Source organism: Kogia breviceps, chromosome 10 (genome assembly GCF_026419965.1).
Source record: "Kogia breviceps isolate mKogBre1 chromosome 10, mKogBre1 haplotype 1, whole genome shotgun sequence".
Classification (NCBI taxonomy): Eukaryota; Metazoa; Chordata; class Mammalia; order Artiodactyla; family Physeteridae; genus Kogia; species Kogia breviceps.
The window spans coordinates 37,041,121-37,066,380 of NC_081319.1; the positions used below are offsets into that span (position 1 = coordinate 37,041,121).

A 25,260-nucleotide genomic window follows, 5' to 3' on the forward strand; every position below is an offset into this window, starting at 1 on the left:
TTCCCGAAGGGTGAATAATTGGCTTTTAATGGGGTACTGAGAGAAAAGCCGGCCTGCGGGCGCTTGAAGAGAACACAAACACAATGAGCCACAATTACAGCCTAAAGTGAACGCTTTAAGGATCTCCACTTCCGGGATCCTTAAAGCGTTCACTTCGGGTTGTTATTCACGGCCCCGCCCTCATGGCATCTTGGGAAATGTAGTCCCACTTTCCTCCAGACACAAGGATGAGGGCGTCTTGGAACTGCATTTCCCAGAAGGCTGTGCTCGCTGTCTCGTTAGCCGGGCTACGGGTCGGTGGGGCGAACGTTTCATTCTGGACTTCTTAATTTCTCAGGGGGAATGAGTGACGGTGGACAGAGGACTTTGGCGGCGCCGTCTGTAGGCTGCCTGGCCTGGGGGCGCAGGACGCGGAGACCATGGAGCCGGCCATACAGCTCTCCTTCCAGTCAGGGGACAAAAAGCCGAGGCGCCGCGACTCCTTTAATCGCGGTGGGCGGGGCGAGGCGAAGCGACCCGCGTTGCTATTGGCGGCGGTTGGGGGCGCGGAAACTGAACGGGACGCAACTGCAGCCGCTGATTCCTCGGGCTTCTCTGGCGCCTTGGGCGCCCCTGGCCCCGCCATGGCCGCGCCCTGCCTGGTAAGTTTCTGCCAACTGCGGCCGCCCAGGCTTTAGTCTCCCCGCCTAGCTGGACGAAGGGTTCCGAGCCGGTCTTCTCTGGCCCCAGTTTACCGTCTGTGCAGGGGGCACTGAGTCCGGGCATCTGGTGAACGCCTCCTGCGAGCCAGGCTCTGTTTGGGCTACCGGAGCTAACAAATCAGCCTCTGCCCCCAGGATTTGCATCTCCCCCTAGCGGGGGAGACACTTGTATGGCCCGACTGGAGGTGTGACCTGGGGCCAGCGCCGGGCCTCTCTGGCTTCTGTCTCCTTATCCTGAGCAGTGGATGGCTGAATGGGGGTTTGTTGAGGGTGCACCCTGTTCCGACGTGTGGGAACAGCAGGCCCCCGGGAATCCCGGGACGGCCTAGGCCTGCAGTGTGACCTGGGCCAGACTGCCCACTCTGAGTCCCAGGTTCTTCCTGAGGCCAGAGGGGAGCACTCCAAAGTCCCTCTTTTTGAGAGGTTGTTTTGAACCTGAACCTGCCTGGTCCTCTGGCTGGGTTGAAAGTCAAGGACCCTGGGTGGTGGCCTGTTGGGCTTCCTTGGGTGTCTGGGCATGTGAGCAGAGGGCCCAGACTAGGAACTAGGCCTTTTGATCTCTAGTGGTGTTTCACTCCCCACCCCAATATATAAACCACTTTTGGGGGAGATGAGGAACCAACAAGCCTGTGGGATTGGAAGAGAGGGCGGGAGATTTCAGGCGTCCCCTGGTTAGGGGCGGATCTGAACTTGCCTCTGGAGGGTGCACTGTTTTACCCTTATTCTTCCAACAAGCTCAGGTAGAGCAGTTTCTGCTCAGTTCCCCGCCCTCCTCCAGCTGCCATTCCTTCTCTTGTTGAAAGGAGGACTCAGGCTGGTGTGTTGTGGGGTGGAGCTGGGCAAGGGGCCACGGGAGCCTTTGTTCTGGTTACAACTCCCTGCAGTCCTTGTTCTGCCCCCAAGGCCGTTTTTTCCTCAAGAGGAGGCTTTGCTGGGCTCCCTGGTGCCCCCCAAATGCTTCTTTGAGGTTTAAGGTATTTGGAATAGGGGGAGATGTCTGCATGGCTGGACTATAATTCTCCAACATGAATTGCTGTTGGATGGAGAGAAATCTGGAATATTATCTCCATGTCTTCCTAAGCTACTACTTCTCTGATGTTGGGTGGAATGGAGATGGTCGTAAAGCCACTGGAGGCTTATTCAGGGCTGACCTTTGGGTTCACTGGCCGGTCCGCAGTGGGACTGAAGGTATGGGATCTGATTCCAGAGATGGGGGTGCTGAAAGTCCCCATTTTCTCTTCTTGGGTCTTTCGAAAAATAACTTTATTGAGATATTATTCACATACCATAAAATTCACCCTTTTGAAGTGTAAAATTTAGTGGTTTTTAGTACACTCACAATATTGTGCAACCGTCACTGTCTATTTCCAGAACATTTTTGTCACCCCAAAGAGAAACCCATACCCATTTAAGCAGTCGCTCCCCTTCTTCCTGACTGCCCCCCCTCCACCGCCCCTGCCCACTCCCTGTCAACCACTAATCTATTTTCTATCTTTATAGATTTGCCTATTCTGGACATTTCATATAATTGGAATCAGACAAAATGTGGCCTTTGGTGTCTGGCTTCTTTCACTTAGCATAATGTTTTCAAGGTTTATCCGTGTTGTAGCGTGTCAGTAGTTCATTCCTTTTTATGACTGAATAATATTCTGTTGTATGAATATACCACATTTTGTTTATCCATTTATCTGTTGATGAACATTAAGGTTTGTCCACTTTTGGGCCATTATAAATAATCCTGCTATGAACATTTGTGTACAAGTTTTTGTGTGAAAATGCTTTCAACTCTTATGGGTATTTACCTACAATTGCTGGATCATTTGATAACTCTGTGTTTAACTTTTTGCAGAACTACCAAATTGCTTTCTACAGTGTCTGGTTTTTGTTTTTATTTTTAAACGTTGTTTTGTCTATTCTGGCTGTTTTACATTTTATGTGAATTTTAGGATGAGCTTGTCAATTTCTGCAAAAGAAAGGCATCTGAGATTTTGAAAGGGATTCTCTTCACTCTGTAGATCAATTTGAGGAGTATTTCATCTTAACAATATTGTTTTCCAAACTATGAACATGGGATGTCTTCCCATTTATCTAGGTCTTTCTATACTTCTTTCAATGATGTTTTTTAGTTCTCATATGTCTTGCACTTCTTTTGTTAAGTTATTCCTAAGTATTTTGTTCTTTTTTACGTATCATAAATGGAATTGTTATCATACTTTTGTTTTTCACATTGTTCAGTGTTGGTGTACTTGATTTTTGTATATTGATTTTGTATCCTGTAAGCTTGCTGAACTTGTTTATTAGTTCTAATAGATTTTTTTAGTGATTCCTTAGGATTTTCTGTATACAAGATCATGCCTTGAGCATTTTTAAATGCTGCCGGCTGTTACAGGAAGTGTCTTGGCCCTGGGGAAGCCCCTTCCTCATCCAGGCTTCACATATTTGATCCTGGCTCTCCCTCAGGAGGACCCCTCGCTGGAGAGGCATTTTAAGGGCCACCGGGATGCAGTTACCTGTGTGGACTTCAGTCTCAACACGAAGCAGCTGGGTAAGAAGAGGCATCTTGTCCTAGGCACTAGGTTATGAGCTGAGAAGGTTGCGTTTCTACCCGGCAGGTATGGTGTTGGGGGAGCAGGGCACAGCGAGGACCCAGGTGCTTTGTCTAGACCTACCTCCTGCTTCAGCCGGCCAGCTCTCTGGGCGGCAGGCTTTATGAGCTCCATTCTGCATGTGGAGTGTGAGGCTCAGAAAGTTTGGGGGCCTTGCTAAGGTCACACAGCCTTTGAAGTTAGGACCCGGTTCTGGGCTTTTCCCTGTACCCCATCCACCTGTCAGGTCTGGCCTGCAGAATGAGCCCTAAACAGTGGCTTTTTCCTTGGGTCTTTATTGATTCTGTTGTCCACATTACCACGGGCACACGTCCTTGTTGAAGACGCCCACCACTGAGAAGGATGGGGAGCAGAGCCGGGTGCTCCCTTCCCCCCACTGCCCTTATGCTGCAGCCGAGTGCTCCCTCCTTGGCCACCTGTGGGTTCATACACGGCTGTCATGGCTGCAGCTTTCTTGTTTCTATGGATGAGGCTCCCCCTTCATCTAATGGTCAAGGTCCCCTGCCAGAAGCTGCTGCTCTCGTGATACGCTGGAGATTAAGAGGAAACTGAAGTCATTTTTGGCCTATTTTGGGGACCTCCACTAGGCTTCTGATGGGTCCTCTTAATGGTAAAAAGGCCACTGGATTGAGCTGGCTCCCCAGTTTTGCAAGGACTTGCTCTCTCGAGCCGCAGAGTGTGTCTGTGGGGAGACCTGGGACCCTCGGTTACAGCCGGTTGCCGTGTGGGCCTGCTGCCTGGAGTGGTGACAGGCCCTAGGCTCTCCGAACTCCTGCTCAGCAGTCACTGGAGGTGTGGCCTGTCCCCATGGAGAAGGAAGAGCTGGATTGTCCCTGCTGCCCACACCCCACCCCCTGCCCATCTCCAGCATCCTGGTGGAGGCTCCGGGCCTGCTTGAGCGGAGCGTCATGGCATCTGCTCTCTCCTCAGCCAGTGGCTCCATGGACTCATGCCTCATGGTGTGGCACATGAAGCCCCAGTCACGTGCCTACCGCTTTGCCGGCCACAAGGACACCGTCACCTGTGTGAACTTCTCCCCTTCCGGACACCTGCTTGCCTCGGGCTCCCGCGACAAGACTGTCCGCATCTGGGTACCCAACGTGTGAGTTAAAGACTTGGAGTGGCTTGTCTGAGTCTGGGCCCTGGTGCTGGACTGGTCACAGTGGGACATCTGCCCTACTTCCGAGGAGGTACCATCAGAAGCTGGGGCTTCAGTCGGGGCCCTCCCCTCAGGGCCAATAGGGAGATTCTGGGCTGACCCCAGCCATCCTGGAAGGGATCCCACCTGATGCTGCTTGCACGTGGGTGAGGCTCTGGCTTCCCTTTTTGGGGACTGAGGCACTCAAGCCTGGATTTACTTTGGGAGGGTTCTGAGGGGGTGGGGAGGGCTTCGATGTGCTCTTATGTTGCTGTTACGGGTTTATGGGTTTCCTGACTCTGAATACCCATCCCTGCAGCAAAGGTGAGTCAACCGTGTTTCGTGCACACACGGCCACAGTGAGGAGCGTCCATTTCTGCAGCGATGGCCAGTCCTTTGTGACAGCCTCCGACGACAAGACAGTCAAGGTGTGGTCAACTCATCGCCAGAAATTCCTGTTCTCCCTGAGCCAGCACATCAACTGGGTCCGCTGTGCCAAGTGAGTAGTGTCCTACCTGGAGACCGCTGGAGGGACCCCGGGGGTTGGAGAGCACAGAGGAGTTGCCAGGTGCTAGCACCATGACCTTGGACAAGTTACTTAGCCACTCTTTATCAACTTTTCTTTATCAACTCAACTTCCTTATGTGTGAAAAAGAACAGTAATAGTTGTCACATTGTAAGTTGTCCAAGCTTCACTGAGCTAATGCATGACAGGTAAGTTAGTCCATTGTCAGCCACGACTGACCCCTGACGTCTGTGCTGATGCAGCCCAAGGTAAGTCATCAGGGGCCACTTATTAGCAATAGCAACAACAACAAGATAACGTCAGTACCACCACTAGACATTTTCTTCTAACTCCTCATGGCAGTCCCGCAAGTAGGTGGCATTGTTGCCATTTTGCAGATGAAGAAACTGAGGCTCAGAATAGTGTAGTATCTTGCCGTGGGGCACATCGGGAGTAAGTGGCAGAGCTGGGGTTGGAAGCCGAGTGTCTGGCACTAAGGCTTGCCTACTTTCCTCTGAGGACGTTCTGCTCCTCAGAGGTTGATTTTGCTTCAGAGCTGCCAGATGGGGGCCCAGGCTTCTGAGAGGGATTGGTCTGGAAGCTGGTCTTCCCTTTGGTGTGGGGGCCATTGCTGTGGGGATGGGGGCCAGCTGATTCAAAGCACCTTTCAAGGTCTAAGAATTGCAGACACAGCTGTGCCTGCTTCTCGCTTATTCTGCTCCTTTCAACAGAGATCTCACGTGTCGAATCTCTGTGCTCTGGAGGAAGAGGATGGGGTGTCTGGGGACACTGGGAAACTATAGGAGTCAGAGGTTGGGGACTGTTGAGCTGTGTTCTTCTGGGGACCCCATGAAGTTACTTGTTCTCCAGGGCCCTTGTTCCTCTGTCCTGGGAGGTCCCTGATTGCTCTGAGAGGCCCTCACCGTTGGGCTCCCGAGAATAGGAGGGCCCCTGCCAGCAAACAAGTATTGAAATCACACCAGGCCTTTGGTGGTGGGTCCCCAGAACATCCACTCCTTTTTTGTTAGCAGGTTGGTTTTGCTGACCCATTCTCAGAGTTAGATGTCGATTCAGGGCACCTGGGAACAGGATAATGATGCCAAGTACCAGCAGTCAGCACGCATGTTGCCATGTGCAGTGCTGGGGCGTCGTGTGTGACGCTATTGCCTACCTTCTTACCAGGAGGTAGGCACCCTTCTGACCCATCTTTCAGAGAGAAAGCCATTTGCCCAGGATCACAGAGCAGGGCATGTGGCCCAGGTGGGTTCCTGAAGTCAGGTGGTAGGCAGCTCAGGAAGGGTGACTGTGAAAGATGGTGTGTGGTGCCCGTGATGTCTGTTGACTGGTGATGTGACTTGTGCCCCGCCTGGTTCAGGTTCTCCCCGGATGGGCGGCTCATCGTGTCTGCCAGTGATGACAAGACTGTCAAGGTGTGGGACAAGACCAGCCGGGAGTGTGTCCACTCGTACTGTGAGCACGGCAGGTGAGTCCCCAGACCCTGTCCTCCACCTGTAGGCGCTCGAGAAAAGCAGAGACCTGGGCTTGAAGAGGCCCTAGTGGCCTCCGGTGGCGGCAGTTGGGGCCCACCACCATGTCTCTGCTGCTCCCTGGCTCTGTATCTTTTCACGTGTGGGCGGAAGTTTCTGCCTCATCCCCATCCCCACAAACAGTAAGAGTGCTTAACCTCAAGGCATGAAACTCTTTTTAAACATCTTTATTGGAGTATAATTGCTTTATAATGGTGTCTTAGTTCCTGCTTTATAACAAAGTGAGTCAGCTATACATATACATATGTCCCCATATCTCCTCCCTCTTGCATCTCCCTCCCACCCTCCCTATCCCACCCCTCTAGGTGGTCACAAAGCACTGAGCTGATCTCCCTGTGCTATGCAGCTGCTTCCCACTAGCTATCTGTTTTACATTTGGTAGTGTATATATGTCCATGTCACTCTCTCACTTCGTCCCAGCTTACCCTTCCCCCTCCCCGTGTCCTCAAGTCCATTCTCTACGTCTGCGTCTTAAAGAAAAACAAATACCATATGTTAACACATATATATGGAATCTAAAAAAAAAAAATGTTTATGAAGAACCTAGGTGCAGGACAGGAATAAAGATAAAGGCATGAAACTCTCGAGGCCTCTCTTTTCCCTTCACTTTCTAGTTCTCAAAATTGTGACACGTCTGTCTAAAGAAGTTGAACCCAGACCCCCAAAAGGCTGTTCTCCTTGGTGATGACTTTATAAATGAAAGGCTAACCAGGTTCTTGTAGTGGATGGTGGCTGTTCATATTATGCCGCATCACTGAGAGGGATGAGCCTGCATTTGAGCAGGGACTCACCCAATCTGGGTTCCTAGATGAACCCCAGCGTCTGCCCCTTGTTAGGCTGGGAGCCCCAGGTAAGGTCCCTCCTGAGGGCTGGCCATGATACCAGCCTGGGTGTCACATATGAGTATATTGAGGGCCCTTGGCTTGTCTTCTTGAAATAGGTGAGCCAGTGGTTCTGAGACCCTGCTGGCCCTTGATGTCTGGGCCTCAGCTGGCAGGGCCTGCCCTACTTCCTGCTCTGGTAGGGGCACCAGCTCTAACTGAAAGCACCCGAGCAGCTGGCTGACCTTTGGTCTGAAGACCACTTTCTCTGCTCGCATTTAGAAGTTGGTGCTGAGACTTGCTCCCTGGTAAATACCCCTCAGGTCACTGCTAGCCTCTGTTCTCACCCTCTCCTTCTTGTTCTCCCTTGGCTGCCTGGTAAAGATACAGGGCAGTAGGGAGGTATTCTGGGCTGAGGGAAGAGTGTGAGCAGGTGTGTGGGGATGGGGATGTGCTGGATGTTTGGGGGTCTGTTCTGAGCCGGGGCAGACCTCCTACAGCATGCGGTGGCCCCCTTTCCAGCTTTGTCACCTACGTGGACTTCCACCCCAGCGGCACGTGCATCGCCGCCGCCGGCATGGACAACACGGTGAAGGTGTGGGACGTGCGGACTCACCGACTCTTGCAGCACTATCAGCGTGAGTGTCCCCGAGCGGCTGCAGTGGGACTGTGTCATGCCAGGTGTCCGGCTCTTGGCTGCAGGGCTTAAATGGGCCTGAGGACAGCTGTGGCTGGCTTGGGGTTAGGGGGGAGTCCTGGGTCTGTTGGGATCTTCAGGGGTGGGTAGTCTATGGCGTGGCTGTCCTGGAACCTTGGCCCGGAGATACAGCGTGGTACTAACTGGCATCCACCAGCCCTTTGGTGCCCACTTATGAGGTGGCAGAACCTCATGCACACTGGGGTCCAGATGGGGGCTCTCAGTGGGGCTCTGGCCAGGGCTCCTCTTGAGGGGCACTTCTCAGGGGCTGCCCATGCGACTCACCTCCCCCTGTAATGGAGGCTCTGTCCTCCAGGGCCAAGGTGATAGCCCTGGAGGTGGTGAAGGAGACAGGTCTGTCAAAAGAGGTCAGTGTTGGTGGGACCTTGGCCACCTCTGGTTCCACGGTGTCATCCACAGATGTGGAGCCGTGAGCCACATGGAGGGTCGATTTGGTAGGGGGCCAGGCTTGGAAGCCAGCCCCGGTGCCGTGTCCTCTTATTCATATATATATTTAATTATAGCCCTTGGAAGGCAGGGCAGCGGGTTGTCGTTGTGGGCTGATATCAGGCTGCTGGAGGGAGGTGGGGGTGGGGGCAGACTTGGGTGAGCTTACCATGAGAGAACTGAAGGTACTGGGATATGGAACTGGCCTCAGAGCGGGTATGACTAGGCAGAGTCCTAAGTCACCCCAGTTGTGGGGATGGGGCCCAGGGAAGGGAGCTGGTGAGGGGCCACAGGAGGAACTGGGAGTTGTGCAGGGGGCAGAATGGGTGGGCAGGCCTGGGGGCTCAGGGCTGTCAGAGAGAGTGAGAGCTGGCGTTGTTTGAAGAACTGTGGTTGTTGACTTGGGATTAGGTTTCAAATCCGTGGGCTCACTTCCAAAATTCACACCTGAAAATGGGAAGGACATATCTGGAGAAAGGTGTGGGGCATGGAGTTCAGAGCTCTCCCCTTAACACCCCCCACAAAGCCCTTCCAATTCTCAGATGTTTGAGGCCAGGACTTTCTTGGGGTAACTGAGAGAACAGACCTTCCAAGAAGGGGGAGTGGATCCTGGTCTTCAAAAGCGCATGGTGGAGGGTGGCTCTGTACCCAGCTTCAGCATTTTTAGCTGTGTGACTTTGGGCAGGTTACTTGACTTCTCTGGGCCCCCGGCACAATGGTAAGGCCTGTTTCTTAGGTGGTGTTGGGAGGGTAATGAGTTGGTCCATGACAAGAACTTACAGAGTGCCTCACACAAAACAGGAACAAGGCACAGTGTTAGTGACAGTGACAGTGATGCTGAGTCTCAGGAGGTCTGGTCTCCCAGCAAGGCAGGCCCAGTTGGTCCAGGCTTGCAGTACTGTACACCACCACCAGGTGGCAGGGGCCAGCCATGAGAATGGTTCTTTCCTCAACAGGGAGTCCTGGGGTTTGTCACTGATGCTGTTTCAGACAGAGGCTTCCTGAACAGAGCCCCAGCAGGATCTGCCCTCTACTTGGAGACCACGCCTCTCCCTTCTCTCCTTCAGGCTCAAAGGCCTTTCTCCTCCTGTTCTGGGTCAGGCCTGAGTTGAAGACTGGGTACATCTGCATAGCTCACTGGGTGGAAGGTTGGAGTTGCAGAGAAGTGCTGGGCGGGAAGGCCACCTCTGAGTGTGGGGTCAGGAGGGAGGGCTTGGACAGGGAGAGACGGGAAGGGAGGTGATGAGGCAGAGCAGTAGTTAGGAGTATGGGCTCTGTTTCCTGCCTGTGAAGGGGTGGTGGTAGCCTGCCTTATGGGGTTTGTGAGGATCTGATGGGAGAATCCACATGAGGATTACAATACACTACTGGGTACATGGTTTGTACCACATAAATCTTGATACTGGTGAAGAGAATCTCCAGGTAACCCTGGGAGAGTCCAGGCCCACCTCTGATGGATCAGGAACCTAGGTCTGGTGTTGGTGAGGTGCAGCAACAGGTACCTGCAGGGGAGGGCCTTCAATGCCATGCTCTAGCCCAGGGTCCCGAAGATGCAGCCTGGCTGAAAGTGCTGGGAGAGGGGTGAAAGGGTGAGGGGCATCTGAGAGGACAGCAGTGCTGAGAGCCTGCTTGGGTAGGAAGCCACGTGCCTAGGTGACTGGTGGGTGGGCTGTCAATGCCCGATGTCAAGTGAGAGCTGGGCATCAGAGTATGGCAGGGGTCAGGCCCAGGGGCTGGGTTTTGGAGATTGAATAGAGGCAGAAGCTGATGCTATGGGGTGGAGGAGCCAGCTGGGCCTAGGGATCTGGGGTGTGAGAAGGGTTGAGGCCACATCCTGCATCCCTGTGATTGAGGGGCTGTGGAAGAAAAAGGTCCACAAGCAGCCAGAGTGAGCAGGGGGAGCCCGCTTTCCCGTGATGGAGGGCTGAGGAGAGCAGAGCCAGGGGACTGAAGGAAAGCAGGGTCTCCTAAAGAGGGCGGTCGGGGGGGCATGATGCAGAGCAGCTGAGGAGAGTGGAGGGTGCTGGGGAGAGATTCCTGGGGGAGCAGGCTTGGCAGTGGGTGGGGTGGGAGATCAGTGACTGGCAGGGCCCAGGGGTGGGGGTGGACTCAGATAGCATCAGAGGTCAAGTCCTGAGGGGACCTGAGGTGCATGAGGCTGACAGGCTCCACAGTGAGATTTCAGTCTGTTTTTGCTGCTGTCGTTTCCTCTTGTGATAGAGCCACTCAGCGAGCCTGCAGCATCTTATTCCTAAGCCACCCCTAATAGAGACCAGAGGCCTCGGGGGGCCTGGAGCACCCCATAAATAACCCAGCTCCCTCTGAGCTCCCTGCCCAATGCATGGCACACGGTGGGTATTCACAAGGCAGCAGACTCATCCCACCACCTCTGGGCTCAGCCTCCAGGGCTCAAGGAGGGCCTGGCAGGTCTGAACTCATTGGTTGCGGGGGACAGCCCTCACCCTGTTTGCTGGGGAGGGACCTGGTCAGGTGTGCTCAGCACCTCCCCTCGAGAGCTCCGTGGCAGAACCTTCTACCTGAGAGACTCTCCTAGCCCCTGAGTAGCAGCTGTCCCCCCACCCAGAAGAGGTGCCGGGGGATCTCTTGGGAAGCTGATTCCCCAAGTAGGGCTCCCAGCCCCCCGGTAGCAGGCACCTGAGCTGTTTTCTGTCCCTGACCCCTAGGACACCCAGGGGGAAGTGTTTAAGGACAGTGACATCCAGTGTCTTCCCTGATTGGGCTTTGGGCGCATAAGGCTGTTGGGCTCATCTGAGAGAAATTGGTTCATGATACTGCAAATGTGTGGCCAGCAAGCCCAGCCAGCCTGTGGCCAGCCGCCATGATCTTGCTCCGTGGAGGGCACTTCCGGTCCCATGTTGGGTTGTTGGAATCACTCTGGGCTACAGCAGGCAGCTGGCACCATTTGTCTCAGGCGAGGAGTTTCTTGCTCTGGCCTATCACTGCAGGGAGCAGTTCTGATTTCCCAATTCAGCAAGGAGTTGGTGGGTCCCTGGAGCCCCGGGAGTGCCAGTCCCCATGGAGGTGGGTTAGGCTCCGGATGCTCTGAGCCCACACTAAGACTGTTCAGACATCTGAGCAGCAGCAGCTCTGTCCCGGATCCCTTAATGTGCTTTGCGCTTTCCAGGCACTTGGGGTTCATTATCCAGGGACAGGCCTGAGTGGTCAGCAGGGCAGGGCTACTCCCCATTTCACAGATGGGGTGTTTGAGGCTTGCCCAGGTCACGCAGCTGGGAAGCTATGGGTTCCTCACACCGTGTTGATTCTAGTCATTTACTTGCCTGAGGCCCCCGAGAGGCCTTGTCTTGGCTCTCTCCAGAAACTCCAGTTAGAGCTTAGAGTCCCAGCTTCTCTGTCCACTGGTCCTTAGCACGTCCCTGGACACCCTCCCTACCCCAGACATGGTCACAGAGGGTTTTAAAGCCGCTGTGCAACCAGCAGGGCAGGCCTGCACCCTTTTTGGCGTTTGGAGACCAAAAGGGTTGATCAGGAGGCAGTGCACCATCCCACCTGCTCTGGCCAACTCACCGGCTCTCGCCCACCGTCCCTGAGCGGGTGTTCCTACGACATTCGCGAGATGACTGTTCGGAGTGTCCTTTGCTGCTGGTGTCAGAGCACCTTCACTGTGCGAACCCATAGCCTCTTGTGAGCCCACAGCCACTGTGTCACTGGTAATGCCAGTTGTGCGTTGTGAGAGGCCACCTTGGCAGAGCAAGCCAAGCCCCTTGTGGTGGGCATGTGGTGGGGCTCGGTGCTGGCGTGGCCTGCCCCAGAAGGAGACCTCCTGCTTGGGCACCTTGGGCACCTGTGGATCTCTGTGGGCCCCATGGCCAGTTTGGAACCCACTGGGCAGTGGTCCAGATTTGCTGAGGGTTCTACAAGCAGAGCTGTGCGGGCAGCTTGTGGATAGCCAGGTCTCTCCTTAGGCCACCTGCTGCCCGCAGGCTGTGGCCCGTTCCCAGTACTTGGGGGCAGGGTCTGCAGTGGCCTCAGTCGCACCTTCCCCGGCATCCTGGTGACCTATAGAACATTGACACTGGTACATCTCTGGCCCTGAGTTGGAATCCCTTCTTGGGGTCGCGGTGGGGGTGGGGTGTAGCCCACATTGTGCCCAAATGGCAGCCTGCCATCAGCTGTCACCCATGTCTGCCATGGAGCTAGGTGGAGGGCCTGCAACTTTGGGCTTGGTGAAAAGTGGATTGTTTGTTTGCCGTCACTGCTCAGGGCTTCGTGACGGGAGGCTCACTCTCTCATGGGGCAGCTGGGCCTCCGTGGGAGACTGTCACGCAGGGCTGATTCTATGAGGCCTCCCTGGTACAGCCCCACCCTCGGCAGAGCCAGAGAGGCTGCTCCAGACTGGTGGGGCCGGTGGGTGAGGCAGGAGAGTGAGTGGGAAAAGGTGGGGCTGGCACATTCCCAAAAGCCTGGCTTGCCAGGCTGAGCCCTGTTTTGGAGTAAATGGTTCCAGATATTTCTAGCCCAGCCAAGAGGCCTTAGCTATTCCTGCCATTTATAGTGGAGCAGGGCCTCCGGCATGCTTCCCTGGGCCGGGTGGGGGGATGGGCGGCAGTTCCCTCCCTTGGGTGGGCTTGACCAGGTGGGAGAACCTGGCATGGTAACCACACCCTGCCCCTGCCGCCCTGCTGGTGCTGGGCAAGCCCTGTGTTCCCTGAGCTCGCCTCCCCCGATCCACGCTGCTGCTGGCTGTCCCCTGCCAGCTTTGTCTCAGGGAGGGGCTGGGGGGCGTTCATGCCAGCACAGTCTGCCAGGGGCTGCAGAAGCAAGAATAGCGTGCCCTTCTCCAGGCTCAGTGAGGCACATGCGCCAGGAGCAGCATCGAAGGAGGCCCAAGGGGAGACTGGGGCGTGGTGAGATAGATGGAGGGCAGCTGCCTCTCAAAGCTGTCCTACTGTGGGCCGAGGGGTCCGGGTTGGGTGGGACTCCTCAGGGGGATCTCGCAGTGTGTGTGCCCCTCTCCTACCCCTGCTCACCGCAGGTGTGAACCAGCGTTCTGGCGAGCACAGCTAGCCCCTCAGGAGCACACACTGGCTCACAGCCTGTAGAAGCACAGCCTGAAGTGCTTGCAGAGCCTGGGTCTCCTCCCCAGGCGTGACACACTCATTTGGGGGGAGGGAAGGATTCACTTTTTATCATTTGCTCAGTTGTATAACCATAGTGACTATATTCTAATGCTGAAAAAATATTTTCTGGAAGTATATAGAGTAATAATTAGAAGTCCCCCCTATTCCTGTCCTCCCCAGAGAGCACCCCTGCTCTGTGTCTGGAGCTTCTGTCCACACCTTCCTCTGGGTCTGCACACGTGGGTGTGCCCCCCACACGTGGGGAGTCACGGGCACACCCTGTGCGCCACTAACATTCTGCTGCTGCTTGTGGCTGGTGCCTGTTCAGTTTTGCTGGGGTCGGCTCTGGCTTTTTTCCTCTTCTCTCCATGCCCCCATTTCTGGTAAACACTGAGGGTGCCGCCCCTTGCCTCATGGCCCTGAGTGTGGGAGAGCATCTGGCCGTGGGGCTCTGGACTCCGCCTCCAGGAGCTGGCTCTGGAGACCCCGTCAGCCCCACTCCAGGCCATCTCTTGGAGTTCCTGGTGCTGAGAGAGTGTTTAGACCTAAAGATCGTGTTATGTAAAGCCCTAGTGTCTCCCCTAAGTGTGCTTGGGAACGTGAATCCACACTCCCTGGCACGTCTGCACGTCGGCTGGCCTGGTGTCTGAGGGGCTCTGTGTACCTCCGTCAGCTCTACTGAGGGCCGTTTCATGGTGGGTGTGTTTACTGGTCCAGCAGTGGCTCCTGCAGTCTCACGGTGCCAGGATGAGGGGTTGGTTTTAGAATTTGCCTTTATGTTTGTGGTAGTTCTGACTTGTCAGGGTCATGGTTATCCTAGCCCCTCTGGTTTCGCTCACGAAGCCTGTGGTAATGGGTACGAAGGCACCTGGGTCTTCCTCAGCAGCTACTCTAAGCTATGATATGGCTGGTCCACACGTTGATGTCCCCATGTGGCCCGCCTGGGTCTAGTTCACCTACTGACCAACTGTCAGGCACTGAGCCAGGAGCCAAGGACCCAACACAGCCCCCTGCCTGATGGAGCACATGATCTCATGGGGGACCCAGCCGGGAACCAAAGAGCTGCACATAAATGTAAAAACCCTGCTGTGAAGAGACTCATGGTGCTTCAGGAGGGACCAAACAAGGGGGTGACCCTGATGGCGAGGTCAAGGGAGGCTTCCCTGAGGAGGTGACTCTGAGCAATGAGTGAGCTGCAGGGTCTGGGGAAGAGGCGGGCAAGAGTCTTCCCGGCCCAGGGGGAACAAGGGGTGGGAAGGTCCCACGGCTAGGGAGCTGACAGGGCTGGTGTGGCCAGATCTTGGAGAGCGAGGGACACCAGCGTGGATGGTGGGGCTTGGACTGGAGCGGTGGGGAAGAATCGTGGATGGGCTTGAGCTGTCGAGTGAGTTAAATGGAAAGACCTGGAGTAGCATGGGATGCCTGGGGTAGCGGAGAGGGACATCAGGGCTCACTCTGTACAGAGGCCTCACAGGCTTCACCTGGCAGCATGCCTACAGCACCCTAACTTGTGGGTGCTGTGCCACAGAAGGAGAAATGGGCTCAGTGTGTCAAGATGCTCGCTCAGCATCCCGGGGCAGGCCAGTCAGGAGGCTGGGATTGGAACCCGGGCCTGTGGCTCCCGAGAGCGTGTCTTAAGCTGTTTTCTCGCCTCTGCTCCCATGCCCATCCTTTCCTCTGGGGCAGGGGCATCATATTGGCATTTCCAGGGGTTTTCTTTTCCATTTGGTTTCCCTGAAGTAGCAGCATGTGAGACAGATTGAGTGTTATGTTTGAGCATTCTGTTCGGCTCTAGCTTGACTGCTTGGTGAGGAGGGAGAGGCAGAGGAATAGCTTGATCTCTCTGGCCTTTTGCCACACGTGCTCCCGCCTGCCCTGCATCTCCTGCTGCCTGCCCTCCTCTCTGGAGGAGTCTCCTCCTGTCCTTTGTTTGTGCCACCCTCCTGGGAAGTCCTTGTGGGGCTCTTCATAGCAACTCTGGGCGATGGCCGCCCTGGCCCAGACCTGTGCCGAGCCTTCTGGCCCGTCTTCTGGCTTCGTGGGCCTCCCAGCCCACCTGAGTGATGTTCTTCCTCCAGTGCACAGTGCGGCGGTGAACGCCCTCTCCTTCCACCCGTCGGGAAACTACTTGGTCACGGCCTCCAGCGACTCAACCCTGAAGATCCTGGACCTCATGGAGGGCCGGCTGCTCTACACGCTCCATGGACATCAGGTGAGGGCGTCGGCCTGGGCTGAGTGGCATGGAGTGGGGTGGAGGCGCTGCCTTGAGGTGGCCCTTCCCTTGGAGCCCGATGGAGGGGTTCTGTGGTCCCCTCGCAGCCTGCACATTGGGGTGAGGTGCAGAAGCAGGTTTCCCACCCACAAGACCTGTGACCTCTGGCAGAAGTGCTGGGCCTGGTGCTGCAGCTGAGAAGGGACTACAGGGGTTCAGTTGGGTGGAGGGTCAGAACGGAGGCCTCTGGACATGGTTGACAGACTTTTCCCAGGGGCTGAATGGAATCTGTCCCCAATGACCTCAGGCATCACTTGGTCCAGCAATTGAGTAGAGCCCTGGAACTCATGCCCTGAATTGCCATCAGGCCTCCTGGGGCTCTTTGGAGGCAGAAACAACAGGTGTCTTGCAGAGGCGGGTGTGAAGGAGGGAAATCTTCCCGCACATTCATTGGGGAATTCCTAGAATTGAAATGAGGGAGAGAGGCCTTCTCTCTGAGCGTCTTTTACCAACACATCGGTGCCTGGTCCCCTCTGTGGGCAGTAGCTGGGCACGGGCCTCAGTGGGCGGTGGGCTGCTTGCAGTCCTCCCCTGCAGCCGGCCTGGGTGTGGCTGAGCTGTCTCCTGCTGAGCAGAGTGGTCCTCAGAGTGTCTCCTGATGGGACGTGGTTGCCACACCCAAGTGGGGCACGGGTGCGGAGACCAGAGCATTTCAGTTTGTCCACTTCTCCACCCATGAGCAGGGGCAGACGGGATGGAGAGCGGGCACAGGCTCTTGAGGGCTGAGGGAAGCCCTGGGGTGCGTGTGTCTCTTGGGCCAGCAGCTGGGTGTGAGGCATCTGGCCCAGGGCCCTCTGGATCCCACTGCCATCTGAGTCAGAGTGCATGGGGCCTTGGCCATGGCTTGGAATGGGGGCACGGACCTTTTCTTCTGCTTCCTTGGGACCTGGAGGCTGCTTGCCCTCAGCCCATGGTGACCCCTGGTCCTCTCTGTCAGAGAAATGTCTGGTGTGCCAGACCAGCGGGCCTGTTCCCCTGGTGTCGACACATCTAGGTGTCACCTATGGCCGTTGCACTGGCGTGATCGCTGCTCCTATTGTCAGCCTGTGGGGGAGCCACTTTTGTTAGCCCTTTGGCAAGTAGTTACTTAGATTCACATGCAACCAGTTTCCGATCTTATAACCAGGAGGGCATTTGAAAACCACATGAACACTGCTACCTCTCCTGCTCCCACGAAAATGAAGGAAAAGCAATGCACAGAAACACCATGCAGGCAGGCGCATACCAAGTGATCACCGAGCACTTTCTCCTTTCTTGTGGACGTTCTTTAGACAGCTGACTCACCTCTCAGCCTCAGAAGCCTTGAATGCGGCATCTAAAAGGCCATTCCTGTGTTCAGGCCCAGCATCAGCACATATGGGAAACCTGTGGATGTTGTTCTCCGGGAGAAGTGAGACAGGGGCCAAGAGAAACCACGCAGTTGCCTATCTTCTGTTGAACCTGGAAATGTGGGAGACAGGATGAGGGACAGTGGTGGTTTGGGGGTGTGGAGAACGGGAAATGGCTTCAGAAATCAATTCTTCCTCAGGGCACCAAACTCACAGTGCCCAGTGGAAGAGGGAAGAAGGAGAAGCGAGCTCACCTCTGTTCATCTTGCCGTCCATTTATCCATTCATCATCCGCTTCCCAGCTCACTGGCTGGGCACCAGGGGTATGAAATGGATGTTGTGGTCCCACCCCCTGGGGCTCGTGGCCTGGGAAGCAGGAGACTCTCAGGGGACATCAGCAGAGCCGAGGTGGCATGAGATGTGTTAGGAAACCAGGAGAGGGAGGTTGAGTCTTGGGTGGAACTTGGAGGGTTGGGTGAAGCACGGTAGGCTTCTCCCCGCTCAGATGAAAGTGGGAGTTGGAGTGTGAGGCTCACATTTGTTTCTGTTCCAACCCCCCAAAGTCCCTATCAAATACAGAAACTTAGCATTGGTGTGCCATGGGTCTTAGGGGCTCTTCTTCCTGGAGTACCCATAACACAGCCCCACTGTGGGGTGCAGGGTGTGGGAGCCCCAGGGCCTGGCTTCCTCGGGGTTCTGCAGACCAATTCTGGGAGGAAGGAGCTGGCCAGAGCCCTGCACTAGCTTTAACCCCTCTCCTCTTCCTGGAGAGCTGATCTCTCCCTTTCTCCTCCTCTCCCTCAAGACCTGTAGTGAGACCACTATGCACTCACTGGTGGCAGCTCAGTGCTGGGTTCTCAAGCGGGCGACGTGGGCAGACCTGGCCCACTTCCTTTGCCCTCTCTGCCTCCAGGGCGCTTTCTTTTGGAAGAGTCTGGTCTCTGGGCTGATGTCGGAGGGCAAGTACGTGGTGTGTGTGTGTGTGTGTGAGGGGGGCTGCAAAACCTAGCTCTCCCTCTGTGCCCCAGTCTGCCAGGGTTTGCTGTGGCTTCTTGTTGGTTCTGACTCTGCCCCTGGGTTTGGGGCGATTCAAAGTCAGCGAAGGGTGGCTTGCTAAGGAAGGAGAATGTGGTTGAGCAGCCTTGATTTGGGCAGTTGTTAAAAGCAGTCCGCCAGCTGGACCAGATACCTAGTGTGGGCGGACATCTGGGCCGGGAGCGGGAGCGGCTTTGCTCTCCCCGAGGGGACAAATCCGTGGAAGTTGGGCCTGTGTTGTCACTGGGAGCCAATGTGCTCCGAAAATGTCCCTGACCTATGAGGGTTTGTGACATGCTGTCGGGCCAGAGTGGCTCAACTCCAGGAAGAAGTTCTTTGACACCCCTTTGGAGGATGTACTGACTCCTTTGGAGGATGTATTGCCCCTGCCAAGCCACAGGGAGAGGGCCTGCACCACGGGCTGAGAAGTGGGCTGAAGCCCCGCCCAGATGCTCTATACAGTGTCTGGTCCTCTTAGGCTCCCTGGCTCGTGAAGTCCCCTCCCTATTCCGTCCTTCCAGGAAGATGCACAGCTGCACTCCTTGGTGACTTGAGCTTCCACATTCTGTTCCAGGAGGTAGTTAGGGCCTCACCAAGCACAGCTGTCACCAGCCACTTCCTGAAGCCTGTGGCGCCCACAGCTCCCAAGTGGTCCCAGATAGCCAGGGATTCTGTCCCCCAGAGGAGAAGGCAGATTTGAAAGCACCTTTGAGTCCTGGTGGGGGAACCGAGGTCCAGAGAATGATCTGGACTTGTTAGGGGGTCTCATGCAGCTTAGGGTTGTCGACCTGGAACAAGTATCCACATCTGCAGTTTCCACCACACCCATTGACCTCATATGTGTGGCTTTTAGAAGTTGTGATCTCACTCTTGTTTCCGGATCACTGGTCTGTGTAGGAGGCCAGCGGGCCTCATAGCTTCTTGTGTTCCAGCCTTGCTGCTAGGTGATGGCGTTCTGGTCCAGCAGGAGAGGGATCCCCAGGAAGCTTTGGTTTGGACTTGGAGGACCTCCTTGTGACCGCCCTCAGGCATAGCCCCGAGGGAGCTGTAGAGGGAGAGCTATTGAGTGGTTCTGCCACGTGGAGCAGCCACCCCTTGAGGCCTCCAGGTCCACACTTATGAGAAGGGACAGTGCAGGCCGGGAGTCAGAGGCCAGCCGAGACAAGCCTGCCACAGGGAGCTGGTGCTGCGGGAAGCCAGACCTTGAGCAGGAGAGGGGGCTCTGTGTGTGACAGGGAAGTGTCTCCGTGCAAGAGGGGCACTTTTCCACTTTTCCACTGGGGGAAAAGTGAGGAAGGGTCAGGGGAGGCCATGCTGTTGGGTAGAAGCTCTCTTGCCTGAGTTGAGGCCAAAAGTCTCATATTGTTTCCTAAAGGCATAGGGACACCAGGACAGGCACATGCCAAGTGAAAAGCTGAGATCAGGATCACCCAGTGTGGCCTGGGTCTCCTGGGCTGAGCCCACGTGCTGGCACTGAGGACTGCTTGTGCCCCCAGGAGTCTGACCATGCTGGCAGTTTGGTGGTTCTCTGGCGTGCATGTGATCGGTCACACTTCCATCGGCCCATGTGAGGACGGCTTACCTGTGGGGCTGGGGATGGACATCAGTTACAAGTTTATTGTGAGCCTGAAGGATTCTGGTGCTTCTCCCCTGCAGTCCTGGCTTTGGGACTCTGAGCCACAAAGGGCCATTCAGGGGGTGTGGCTGGTGACTGAGCGAGGCTCCAGCTCCCATGGGAGCTCGATGCCACATGTGCTGTACCCCAGAAACAGCTCCTTGGTTGCAGCTGGGGCTCGTGTGGCTCTTCAGAGGCTTCCACAGGGTGGATGTCCCCAGGTGATTTGGGGAACAGGCCAGAGAGCTGGGCAAGCCCTTTGCTGACTCCAACCCTACACGGGCCCTGGCCCCTCACCGCCCTGCTGCTCCTGCTGTGCAAGGGTGGCAGGTTTCCAAACTCAAGCCGAGCAGACACTGACGCCTTTGCCAGGGCAGGGGGGTGGGACAGGCTGAGGAGCCTGTTGGGGCTGAGAGGTTGGGTAGCCCTCTGCTTCCAGACAAATCTGCCCATCCGGGTGGAGAGTGGACAGAGCAGGGAGGCACTGCCAGCCTGGATATGGTGCACTGTTCTCCTTCCTCTGCCACTGGGGACACCAGCGTGATTTCTCTCTCAATGATTGGGCTGGAAAATAGCCTGCACTGGTCAACTTTGCCAACTGCTTTGACTAAGACCAAGTGCTGGATATGTTCGGTTGGGGAAGGTTCACAGCCTTGTCTGATGCCCAGCTTTCTAAGGAAACACCACAACATTTCCAGGGATGAACAGCTTGTACCCACCTGTTTCTGGTTTAGAAAAATGATGGACACTCTCCCATCTTGTTCAGCCAGAAAAGCCTGAGCTTTGGGGGGCCACAAATGGGAAGAAAGGGTTTGGACGTTGGGGTCAAACCATTCTGGCTCCACCTTTTAACCTGTGACAGTGGGCAAGACCTTGACTTTGCCAAACCTTTCCTCCTCGGTGAGAATGACGCCCATATCTGTCATAATGGGAGAGGACATGTCCTCACAGATGCCAGTCCCTGTCCTGCGCAGCTCTTGGAAAATGACCCCATGCTGTTCTAGATGAGAGCTCTTTAAAAGGCTGTTTAAAGTTTCTGTTATGGGCATGGTCCTGGCACCACGGATGGGTAATGTTTGTTAGGAAACCGAGTACATATTAGGGGGCTCTGATGACTTAACACCCACTGATGGGCACAGGGCCATAGCTGTCGGCCCCTCCCCCTCTTGGATGGGGCTCACCCATTGCCCCTCCTCCCACTCAGCCACAGAGTCTCTGAAGGGTTTATCTGGCTTCTTCTTTTATTGAGGGTTGTTCTCATCTGCCCCAGAACATCCTCTTGCTCTGGATTCTCTTTTGTCACACAACTCCTAAAATCCGTCCCACAGTGTGTGGGCTGTAGTGATTCCCCGACAGCTTGTCCCCACTAGCTGTCCTGAGTGGGTTGTGCCTGCTGCTGCCTTGGTCTACAGGTCTGCTTCTGTTGCCCTTTATTAGTCCCGCCCATCGGGTCTTTTCCAGGGCCTGACTCCTGGAGGACAGGCCGGGTATCTGATGACACTGGGCTGGGTAGATGTGCCAGCGCCCTCTCTGAGGCTCTGGGAAGTCTTGCTGTGGGGATCCACCACGACCGGGACAGTTAAGCAGGAGGAAAGGGAGACGCTGCTTCTCGCTGGATCCTGTACAGACTTAGGGCATCAGCTGCACGGGAGCTTCCTCACCCCACTCACCCCTCACTTTGCTGCAGGGAAGACCAGGAGAGGGGAGGGCTTTCCCACCAACGGCAGCTGTCTTTCGAAGCCTTGCGCCCCGAGCAAGGCCCCCATAGTTTTGTGTGGCAAATGTGGGGGCATCGTGCTAGAAATACAGATTTATTTTTCTGTATTTTCCAAAACGTAATCTCGAGACATGCTCATTTGGTTTTAGTCCCCAGAGCTATTTGGGAGAGGAGGGTAGGCGGGGCGTAGGTGGGCCGTTAAATCTGGTGTTTGCGGCTGTGCAGTTGGCGTTCGTGTCTCTGTGGGTGACTGAACCACACGGGGACCAGCAGGCACGTGGTTCCCCGAACCTCAGCTGGCCCGCAGTGGAGCGAGCACCTATCACCCAGGGCCCAGAGCCCCAAACCCGGGGTAGCTGTGTGAGGGGCTGTGCTCCGTTGTCGAGAAATCATAGTCTCAGAGCACAGGGTCGGCCGACGCTACTGACAGCTTGTGCTGCGCCGGGGGCTGGGGCTGGGGCTGGGGAAGTGACAACAAGGGGGACTCGCCCTCTAGGAGGAGAGACAGCAGGGGGACAGAGCGGCCTGGGCACGTGGGCTGCCCCTGGCTGCCCCAGGAGGAAGGAAGCTCTTAGAATGGGCCCCTCCCACCTGGTTTCTCTGCGCCCTGTGGCCCTTGTGTAGTTGTTCATTTTGGAGACTTGCTTTGCTGCTTGAGAGGCTTAGATCTGCCTTGGATGGTTGGGCAGCTCCCAGGAGAAGTGAGGGGACATTAGGAGGGAGAGGAGTTCACTTACTCCAGCTGAAGTAACCAAGAGCTCAGCCTGACCCCCTGTCCCCTGCCGGCAGCCCAGAGTTGAGGGCTGGGAACAGGTGTCCTTGGCCAAGGTCAGAAGCAGCCTACGTGGCCGCTCCTTGTCCACGGGGCCCCACGAAGGGACATAAGCACCAGCCCACAACAGGTCTAGCGAGTGAGTGCCGAGCCTCCCTCACGGGGACTTGTGGAAGAATCGTCCTGGTGGACTGGGTTGCTGTGTCTTTGCCTGAGCCCGGGGGTCAGAGTCCAGAGCACCCACGCCAAAGGCCTCCTTGGTCTCCGTGTATCTGTTTGATGGCCACTCTTCTTTTACCTCTGACGTGGGGCATGTGGTGTGACATTGCTTTTTGTTCGCTGGCAGCCAGTGAAAAACATATCAAAACCCTTGCATGGTGGGGATGGGGTACCTGGCTGGGCCTTTGTCCCTCTAGCTGTTGTGGCCACAGTGGTCAAAGTTCAGGTGTGCAGGGACTCAGGGAGTCAGGTCAGAGGGGGTGAGGCCAGCGGAGAGGTCTGGACAAACTGCAGGGGCTGTGGAGTGAGAGTCGGCAGGAGCTGTGGGATCTAAACACCATGACATCCTTTGTTTTGCCTTTTTTACCCCCCTCCATTGACGCCTTGCTGTTTGAGAGTGAAGGAACCAGCCAGTATGGGTCCCTTGGATCTGGAGGTTGGCAAGGCAGAGGCGGTGTGGTGAAATGACTGGGTGTGAGTCCAGCTGAGCTCGAGGGCCACGTGCAGCTGGGTCAGGGGGGAGAGAGAGGTGGGGGACCGGGCTGCATCCAGTGCTCACGATGATCATCTCACAAAAGGCTCCAACTGTCCAGATCCAGAGAGGGAGGGAGGAAGGATCCGGTTGAGGCTAGGCAGCGTCCCTGCCAGTGGACCTGGCCTGGAGCCAGGTGGGGACCAGGACCTCAGGCAGGTGGGCACCCCTGGCGATCAGCGACAGGTCAGACCCACGCTGTCCAGGGCCCAGCTGAGAGCTGCTGCTCAGAGTCCCTCTCAGGAAGCGCTGCAGAGGCCCCAGGCCTTGCCTGTGGGAAGAAACAACTTGGCCACATGCCTGGCCCTAGCCGGTGAACGAATGCATCAAGAGTGACTAATTGACTGAAAGGAATCAGCCACTGTGAAGGTGGGACAGTCTCAGAGAACACTCCTGATCACAACTGATCCCTGCCGGTGATAAAAGAGGCTCCCCCAGCCCGCGGGGTTTGGAAACTAGAACTCACTTCTAAATAACTGCTGGGCTAAAGAGAAAATCCCAATGGAAATGGAACATTTGGAGATGAAGGACAGTGAAAATACTGCATATGGGAAACTTTGGGGATCTAAGCTCTAAGATGGCAGTCAGAGGCAAATTTGTAGCCTTAAATGAATTTATTTAAAACCAAGAAAGATCAAAAATAACCAAATTCAGAGCTCAATGTAGGAGGCTGCAGAAAGAACACGGAAAGAAGCCTTCTTGAGCTCAGTTTTGCGGAGCGACGAGCAGTTCAGTGGGGCCAGGGTGCTGATGGGAAGGGCAGAGTAGAGGGCTTGGTAAGGTCTCTGGGGGTCTGGGTGGTCTGGGGCCCCAAAGGCCAACGAAAGGTTCGGTTGAAGACTGTCAGCAGTGAAGAGCCGAGTCTGCATTGCAGTCCATGATGACTTTGGCCCACGGCAGAGCCCAGGGCCAGCCATTCTCTGGGCTGTGCTTTGAGTGCCCTGGACTGCTTCTGTGGGCCCTGGGGTGGATGGGTAGGAGCCTTCGTGGAAACCACTCTTTCCAGGAACACCGAGGTACCTGGTGTAGGAGCCATGCAGTCCTCTTGGTAAATGGGCACTGTTGGGGAGGACTGTAGGCCTCAACCCTCAAGAGCTCCTCTGAGCCCCCTTGTCGCTCGCGCCCTCCCTGGAGTTTCCTGGGACTTGGACTCTGGGGAAGGCTCTAGTTCTTCTTGCCTGGAGGGCTCCTAGCACCTGCTTTCTGGTCCTGACCCCCCTGCCAAACTGGGCTGCCGGCCGCATTCTTCAGTGGTCCTGCTGCTGCTTGGCCTCCAACATCTTGTCCCCAACTTGGCATCTGGTGTTGAGTGTCAACAGGAAAGGAGACTGACCCACGAATATTTGTTTGGTCCCTTAGTTGCTGTGACTTCTTGGAAACCTGCCATTCCTCAGTGAGCTCTGGGTAGCCAGAAAGCCTGGGTTTTTGGACACTCCACGTACTGTGGTGCTTCCCTTTTCTGTCTTCCCTCTTTGTTTTTCCTCAAAATGAGAACAGTTTTGTTTTGTTTTTGTATTAATGTAACGGTGCTCTATACTCGTTAAAAAATTGAAAGTATGGGAAATTACAGAGATTTCTAAGACTCAAGTAAGTCATCTGAAATTGCCTTCCCCCACTTAAGTCCTGTCAGTGTGTGGTGACTGTCCACCTGGAAGGGTATCTGGGTGACAGACGACCTGCTCCCATCCTACCCCCAGGCCCTGCGCCTGCAACCCGTGATGCCGCGCTCCTGGTATTGCACACTCAACCTATGCAAGTGGACATTGTTCCCCATCAGTGAGAATGGATCTCCTTTGTCCTGATGGATTGCTGCAGAGGACTCCCGGGCTGCTGTGAGCCCAGCCCCTTCGGGCCCCTTGTACTTCTTCATCACCCCCATTATGGGCATCTCGGAGAGGAGGAGCCGTGGGTAGATTCCAGAAGCATGGGCAGACATGCTGCCTCCTGCCCAGTGTGCCTGGGCCCAGGGGGCAGCTCTGTCTAACCTGCCTGTCTCTTCTGGGCAGGCAGAAGCTGGCCTTGCTCCGTGTTGCCAGATCCCTTTCCAGCCCACAACCTGTCTAGTCTTTTCTGCCGCTGGGTGGAAGTGCTTCCCAGTATTCCTGTTCTCCACGGGCCCACCGCTGTGTCAGCCCTGCTGCCGAAGGCCCCTCATATTCTCTGTTGGAGCTCCTGTTGCTCCCTGTCCTGCTCTGGAGGAACTGAGGTG

At 55.7% G+C, this 25,260-nt stretch overlaps 1 protein-coding gene across 1 annotated transcript in view; it reads left to right on the forward strand.

Moving 5' to 3' along the window:
• The first annotated feature begins 255 nt into the window (after positions 1-255).
• The window catches only part of POC1A (POC1 centriolar protein A), a 72,621-nt gene continuing 47,616 nt past the window's right edge, over positions 256-25,260 (forward strand). Inside the window, exons 1-7 of the mRNA XM_059075275.2 lie at positions 256-641; positions 3,162-3,246; positions 4,238-4,409; positions 4,765-4,944; positions 6,326-6,433; positions 7,841-7,956; positions 15,640-15,773. Of these exons, the coding sequence (XP_058931258.1) occupies positions 420-641; positions 3,162-3,246; positions 4,238-4,409; positions 4,765-4,944; positions 6,326-6,433; positions 7,841-7,956; positions 15,640-15,773 (1,017 nt within the window). The 5' untranslated portion in view covers positions 256-419. The remainder of the gene's footprint in view (positions 642-3,161; positions 3,247-4,237; positions 4,410-4,764; positions 4,945-6,325; positions 6,434-7,840; positions 7,957-15,639; positions 15,774-25,260) is intronic.